Source organism: Fukomys damarensis, unplaced genomic scaffold (assembly GCF_012274545.1).
Source record: "Fukomys damarensis isolate Sample0158 unplaced genomic scaffold, DMR_v1.0_HiC HiC_scaffold_29, whole genome shotgun sequence".
NCBI classification, from domain to species: Eukaryota; Metazoa; Chordata; class Mammalia; order Rodentia; family Bathyergidae; genus Fukomys; species Fukomys damarensis.
In genome coordinates, this window is record NW_022900941.1 from 2,357,200 (window position 1) to 2,365,018 (window position 7,819).

General features: G+C 39.1%; 1 protein-coding gene across 6 annotated transcripts in view; it reads left to right on the plus strand.

Annotated features, from left to right (window-relative positions):
- The window catches only part of Wdr33 (WD repeat domain 33), a 96,926-nt gene that overhangs the window by 26,057 nt on the left and 63,050 nt on the right, over window positions 1-7,819 (plus strand). For all 6 annotated transcript variants that reach the window (XM_010637643.3, XM_010637645.3, XM_033757140.1 and 3 more), the window contains exon 2: window positions 6,969-7,195. In XM_010637643.3, the coding sequence (XP_010635945.1) occupies window positions 6,992-7,195 (204 nt within the window). In that variant the 5' untranslated portion in view covers window positions 6,969-6,991. The remainder of the gene's footprint in view (window positions 1-6,968; window positions 7,196-7,819) is intronic.

Here is a 7,819-nt window from a genome sequence, read left to right on the forward strand (position 1 = left end):
TCACCCCCATCCAACGCAGGACCTTGTACTTGTCAAGCAGGCGCTGGTGCCACTGAGCTAAACCTCCAGCCCTAGATTTTTATAAAGGAAAAATATATATATTTTTATATTTCACTAAACTACTTTTTCCCCTTAAATTCTTTGTGAATCCCTTTCTGTATTTTAGATATTCAGTACATTTATCATTGGGAACTTGTACCTTTACATCGTGTATCTTGGCTCTTATTTTTTCCCTCATTCCCGGGCCCCCCCTTTGACTCCTCCAACCTTCCCTATTTATAAATACTTTGTTTCCATTTTTTCCTTTTCTCATATTTAGGAAAAATATTTTTAGTATTGTGACCCAGTACATGCACACGCAGACACACCCTTACACACCCTCACACAATGGAAGCAGACGTTTCACAATGTACATTTTTCAAATGTACAGTATAATCATTTTTTATCATTAAAAGAATGCTGTTTATCAGCCCCATTGATTTCAAGGAAAATATATATATGGTTTCAAGAAGAAAACACTACTTTTAGAGCATGGGTGGTTTTCTTTTAAATGCCAAAGCCTCAGTGCTAACCTAAATAAAGCATATTTTACTCAAATGTAATGTAGCATTTATTTAGCAAAGATATATTAGATCACATTGTGGAATTATGAGTTTTAGCTGGATTGGAGATGTACTATGGTAAAATTTGCAAATTCTTTACTGTGAAACATTTGATTGAGAAATAGATTATTTTGGATTAAGTTTGGGGATAAGATTATACTGGCCAAGATAATCAGCGAGAGCTTATTTTAAGGATTCTTCAGACTTAATTTGTGCTGTAGGCTTCTTCCCACCCAGTATTTCTATTGCATGTAATGCCTGGCAGGAAGAATACTAGTGGTAGTGGTAGTACATTCCCACATCTCTGTTCTGCCTGTGGGTTTTTTTTTTGTATTTTTGAGCCAGGGTCTCACTGTGTAGTTCAGGCTGCCTTGAATTCACTATGTAGCTCAAGCTGGCCTTGAACTCTTGGTGTTCCTCCTACCTCAGCCTCCTGAATGCTGGGGTTATAGGCAATTTGCAGGCATGTGCTGCCATGCCTGGCTTCTGTCTCTGTTTTTCTTCTAGTACTGAGGATTGAACCCAAGGTCTTCACACTGAGCTACATCCCCAGTCCTTTTCTTTGGAGACAGTTGCCTTGCTGAGCTCGAACTTGGAATCCTCCTGTCTCTTTGATCTCTTCTTTACTGAGAATAGAAATAGAGTGGGGTGTGTATCAGTGCCTGACAAATAGTCGGTGCTTACTGATTGGAGTTCCGAGGTGTATCTTGTGCTCCTCTGTGGCACAGGGTGCTTTTCATTATTCTAACAAGTCCTACGTGTGTGGTTAATAAGTAGTAACTGCCTACTTGATTTTGGGGGTTGCTCGCTCATATCTTATATTGATAAATCTTTCCATACCATTTCCAATTTCAATTACATCTCATAAATCCCTTTCTGTTGAGTCTAATATTAATTGTTGCTCCTTTTGTTGAGGCTTTGCTACTCCTTGTATATAGTGTTTTGGAGCTGGTATCGGGGATTGAACTTGAGTCCTTGTGCTTGCAAGGCAGGTGGCGGCACCACTGAGCTAAATCCCCAGCCCCTATTTTTATTATTTTTGAGGGGTTCTTGATATGTATTTCAAGCTGTCCTTGAACTCACTATATAGGCCAGGCTAGCCTTGAACTTGTGGCCAGCTTCCTGCCTCAGCCTCCCCAAGTGCTGGAATTACAGGTGTGCACCACCACATCCAGTTAATTTTTATTACTTTAATTAGAGGTTTAAGTTCTGTAAGTGTATTATTGTTTCATATACTTCTGAAATGTGGACTTTTCATGACTTTAAGAAAAGCATGTATATTTTTTTCCTACCCAGTATTATTATCTTCAACTATAATTTCATTTTTGTTGTTTTTTTTTTTTTTTGGTACCAGGGATCCAACTCGAGTCCTTGTACTTGCAAGACAGGTGGTGGAACCACTGAGCTAACTCCCCGGCCTTCAACTATAATTTTAGTAGTATACATGATTAAGATTATAAAAGCAAGTATAGTACTTTGTGAGCAGTTGGTTCAAGAAACACAGGATGGTATGTACTTTTATATAATAACAAGGAGAACGAAGTGTAGGCATTCCAGTTTGTTTAAGACTATTGGCTAAAGGAAAAATATGGGTTTTGGTTTTTGGTTTTTGTTTTGGAGACAGGGACCTGCTAAGTAATTTAGTCTGGCCTCGAACTTGCAGTGATCCTCCTGCCTCAGCCTCCTCCTGAGTGCTGGGATTACAGATGTGTGCCACCATGCCTGGTAAAAAAATGTGTTCTGCAGAATAGTATGTATGTATGTATGTATGTATGTATGTATGTATGTGTGTGGGACTCTAACCGCTATGTAACCCCTAGTTAGCCAGCACTTAGCAGCACACATTTCTTTCTACCCAGCCCCAAGATAAGATTAAAACAGTGTACGGAAGCCTGGTACGGGCAAACGAGACAGCGACTCAAGGCCTCGTTAGAACAGAACGGCCTGAGGTCTGGAGACGAAAGGCCAGGTGCACCGTACAGCTGACTCCTTTAGACAGACGGCAGAGAACCGGCCCCCGGCCCCTGGCCCACTTGCTCCGCTTGCCGTCCTCTTCCCTTGCCTTTAAGAAACTGTGCTGACCCCTGAGCTGCGCCTCTCTGAGCTGCTCAGTTCTGAGAGTGCCGTCCGGCCAGACTAATACGGGTCTATTTACCAACGAGCCTGGTGTGTTCCTTCCCGGGGGGCGACTCTCGTTCCTCCGTCGAGCTCCCGGAGCCTCGCTGAGCTGTAGGTCCCAGCATCGTGGAGGCCCTCTGGGCTGTTCAAGGCTCCCGGAAGTAAGGCCCTGGGTCTTGCCTCCGGAGCCATCGTTGGGCTAAAGGACTCAGCGTCGTGAAGGCCCTTTCGGCTGCTCCCGCTCCGTGGAGTGGAAGTGAGACTTTAGGTCTTACAGTATGTATGTATGTATGTATTTATTTATTTGGAATTTTGAGACAGGGTCTCACTGTGTAGTTGAGACTGACCTGGAACTTCACTATGTAGCGCAGGCTGGTCTCAAACTCACAGTGATCCTCCTGCCTCAGCCTCCTGAGTGCTGGGATTACAGGTGTGCGCCACCACGCCCGGCCAAAATAGTATTTTTTGAGCAAAGAGAATCTTTGAGATTATCTGCTTTATGTAGAAAAATTGACTAGCCTAATGTGGTGAGTGATTGAAAGCATCAAGGCTGAGTATGCTGCTGACTTTTGTGTACTTATGTTTCCTAAACGTAAGAGATAGGGAACAGGTACCACAGCAGAGTCTGGAAATTACTGTTATGTGAAATTTAGTAATTCAGAATGATATGCTGTTTCTGACAGTTGTAATGTAAAGCTGGACTTAAAACGTTTTGCTGCTTGCTTGAATCATTGAAGGTTTGTGTGTAGGAGAAAGTGCTACAGGTGGATTTTAACTTCAGTAATTTGGTTGTTAGCGTATATGAATAAGCACAGGCAGACCTCATTTTGCTTTGTCCTGTCTTCAGTCTTCCTGATCCCTTTCTTTCTTTCCCTCACTTTGCATCCCAGATATGAGATGAGTATATTTTCGAGACACATCTAACTTGTATTAAAAAAAGAAAATTTATTTTTTGCTGGGCGCAGTGGCGCACGCCTATAATCCCAGCACTTGGGAGGCTGAGGCAGGAGGATTGCTGTTTGAGACCAGCCTTGGCTACATAGTGAGTTCAGTTCAGTCTCAACTACATAGTGAGACCCTGTCTCAAAAAACCAAAACTTTTTTTTTAGTGTCTTTTAAGTGAATACTACAGCTAATACAAAAGATAGTATTGTGCCAAGGATTTAGCTCAGTGGTTCCACTGCCTGCCTCTCAAGTGCAAGGTCCTGAGTTTGATCACCGGTACCCCCCCAATCATTATTTTTGTGTATTATAAAGCTCTTCTTTCTCTGCATCTTGTTTTTTTTTTTTTTTTTTTTTTTTTTTTTGGTACCGGGGATTGAACTTGGGTCCTTGTGCTTGCAAGTGCATCTTGCTATAAATCTAGTTTTTTGGAGTTTTATCCCAAGTGAAGTCTAAAGGATAGTTAATTGACTTTTGAAAGGTTTCTATGCCAATCACTGAAACCCCCCCCCTCGGTCTGTGTCAGATTTTCTCCATTAGAGAAAGCTGTTATATCGTTATCAGCAAAATCTGGCAACCCTATTGAAGAAATCAGGAGACGCAGTCATTTTGCCCTGACTCTGCCACTCTGTTAGCTGTCTAGTACTGCCATAATGAAGTACTACAGGCCTGTGCCACCACACCAGTCTTAGTTTAATTTTTTTTTTTTTTTTTTTTTTTTTTTTTTTTTGCTCCTCCTGTGATCCTAGCATTCAGGAGGCTGAGGCAGTATTGCTTTGAGTTTGAGACCAGCCTGGGCTACACAGTGAGTTTAAGGCCAGCCTAAACTACAAAGCAAGACCCTGTCTCAATAACGAAAAAAATAGTTTGACTTCCATTGTGTGGCACTTAACAGCAGCATTCACTGCAGTTTTGATTGTACTACATAAAGATACTCACAAAAGAGGACTTGTAGAAATGCTTCAGAAAGCGGCAAGATTTATGACAATGTGTCTTTTACTGTGATATTTATTTATTTTATTAGTATTACTGTTATTATTATTATTACTGTTTTTGGTACCAGGGATCGAACTCCGGTCCCTTGAGCTTGCAAGGCTGGCAGTGAAACTACTGAGCTAAATCCCCGGCTCTTACTGTGATATTTATAAAAACATTGTCTCCCCCTCTCTCTCTACCCCCCCATATATATAGTTTTTTTTTTTATTCTTCTCTTTTGGTACGGGGAATCGAACCCAGGGGCTTGCACTTGCCAGACAGGCTCTGTACTGCTGAGCTACATCCCTGGCCCAAAACACTATAGTTTTTGATCCTCCTTGTATGAATTTTAGGACAATTCAGTCCATAACAGCCACCAAAAGGCCAAATAACTTAATGATTTGTGTGGATATGAAGCTAGACTAAGTAATGTATGAAGCCTGGTTACTGTGGTGAGGTGGTTTGCTTTTTAATTTAGGGCTAGATCTTGATTTGAAATATGTAAATTGTTTCTTCACCTTGAACCTTTATTTCTGTCACACAAGTAGTACTTGACTATTCAAGGAAAAGTTAAAGGCCTTTTTCTCAGAACAAGTTTTATTCAAAAATTGTTATCTTTGACCTCAGTCATTTTCCTCATGTTTGTACAGTAGACCTTTGATTTAGGGCTTGGTTAGTGTCATATCCAGCATCCTGCCTGCTTCAGTAATAATTTTTCTACTAATATTTCACTTACCATCCATTTAAAATTTTTTCTAATTGATTAAACACCTTACTCTTTAATTTGGGTAAAACTAACATAAAAGCCATTGTTGTAACCATTTTAGTGTATACAATTCAGAGGTATTTAGTATATTTAGTCACTGTCTCTACTTAGTTCCAGAACATTTTGTCATTCTGGAAGGAAATCCCATTGTCATTAAGAACCCAAGGCCTTCTAGCCCCCCAAAAAGGATACTGTTTTTATCCAAAGGAAATCATAATTCTGTCTATCTGTTTTTGATATGGGGAATCAAACTCAGGACCTTGTGCTTGCCAGGCAGGTGCAGCACTGTTAACAGTGCCAGTTCTCGAGAATAAGGTAAAACAAATGTAAGAATACAGTTAAATAATGGAGACTAAGATCTTTCCTGTTTCCTTTTTTTTTGGTTTTTTGGGACAGGGTCTCACTATGTAGAGACTGACCTGGAACTAACTCTATAGCCCAGGCTGGTCTGGAACTCACAGAGATCTCCTGCGTCTGTCTTTTGAGTGCTGGGATTATAGGTGTTTGCCACCACAACCAGGCAAATCTTTCCTATTTCTGAAGCAAAAATAATTGTGACATGTTTTTAGTTTTTATCCTTCATGTGTTTTTAGTGGTCTAATTTTGAAAATACGATTGTTTTTATTTTACAGTCATGCATATTTAGCATGTAAATTTGAATGTAGAGCACTGAAGTTGAAAAGCTGTAAGATCAGCAAGCAGTCTTGTAGATATTAGCTTAGTGTTGCCTTTTACACACATGTAAATACACATACAGTAATGAAAAATAAGTTTCTATTATACTTTGCTCCTAAAATTAGATATACCTGCTTTTTACATTAATTACAAGTATGAAGTATGATATTCTTCTTTCTACATGATTACTAGGAAATTTAAAAATAGAAGTTAGTTTTGAAACTTTAAAAATAATTTTAGTGCCTGTTGTATGAGATAGAGTCTTATGATAAGCTTATAAATAGTTTTGACTGTAGACATCCAAATAAAAACTTCATTTAAAAAATGTGAACGTTTCCAAGTCCATGCCTGTCTTTTCTTCCCTACACATGCACTCATAAACGCATGCCCATGCTCTTATGCACTGTGCTTTTTTTTTCTTCCATCAGGTTGAATTTTACATCAAATGAATATTAACACTTTCTTTTTGAAATAGTCCTTTGCAAATGTGTGACTGGTTATTGTCATTAATTTCATAGTTCATAGGAAGTTGATTAAAAACTAGAAATAATGCATACTGCAAAAGGAAATAAAGTGTAGTAAGTGTTCGTTTAAAAATGTTTTTAGCCAGCAGTGCATGTGTGCACAGGCAGTCCCAGCACTCAGGAGGTTTGAGGCAGGACGACGATGAGATTGAAGCCCCTCTGAGCTACATAGAGGAACCTTGTTGAAAAACAAAAACCAAAAATTTCTCTCAGAATGGGACATTGCTCATTGGTAGACTGTTTGTCTAGCATGCACAGTACCCAGTTTGATTCCCAGGACCACAAAAAAGTAAGTAAAATATGAAATAAATTGTTTTCAGGCAATATTCTGACTTTTGTAGTGAAAGTGCTTTTCTCCTTCCCTAGTGTCTTAGAAGGAAAAGATCACCATGGCCACAGAAATTGGTTCTCCTCCTCGGTTTTTCCATATGCCAAGGTTCCAACACCAAGCGCCTCGACAGTTGTTTTACAAGAGACCTGATTTTGCACAGCAGCAAGCAATGCAACAACTTACCTTTGATGGAAAACGGATGAGAAAAGCTGTAAACCGGAAAACTATAGATTACAATCCATCTGTAATTAAGTATTTGGAGGTAAGTACAATTAATGTACTTAAAATGAACAAAATTTGTGTTTTGGCAAAATTTTAAAAGGTAGGATAACAAATACAGTTATATGGCTCAAATTAGTGGTATGAAATTGACTTCAAATTTAAGGACACTTCAGATCATCTATATATAATTTTAATTGTCCTTGCTTTTTAGTTCCTCTTGAATTTCTGAACACCTTCTGAAAATTTAATTGAAGTTAGAGTCCAGTTTAGAAACATGCTTTTTTCTGTTGAAAGGAGGAGACGGAAAAGAAAAAAAGAATTAAGATATGTTATGTACAGGTACAACTTCCCAGTGATGAACGTGATCATTATATATGGCAAATATGGACTTCAAAACAAAGAAATAGGCTTTGTTCTAAAAGTTCGTAACAATTCAGAAGAAAGTACTGTACTTTAACCTAGAGCCCAACTTTAAAGCACTTGTTAATAAAATCTGTGTATATGAATGGATTACTAACAGTATTCTTTCTCTCTTTCTTTCCTTTTCTTTTCCTTTTTTGCTTCCTTCCTTCCTTCCTTCCTTCCTCTGTCTTTTTCTTTTCTTTTCTTTTCTTTCCCTTTCCCTTTCCCTTTCCCTTTCCCTTTCCCTTTCCCTTTCCCTTTC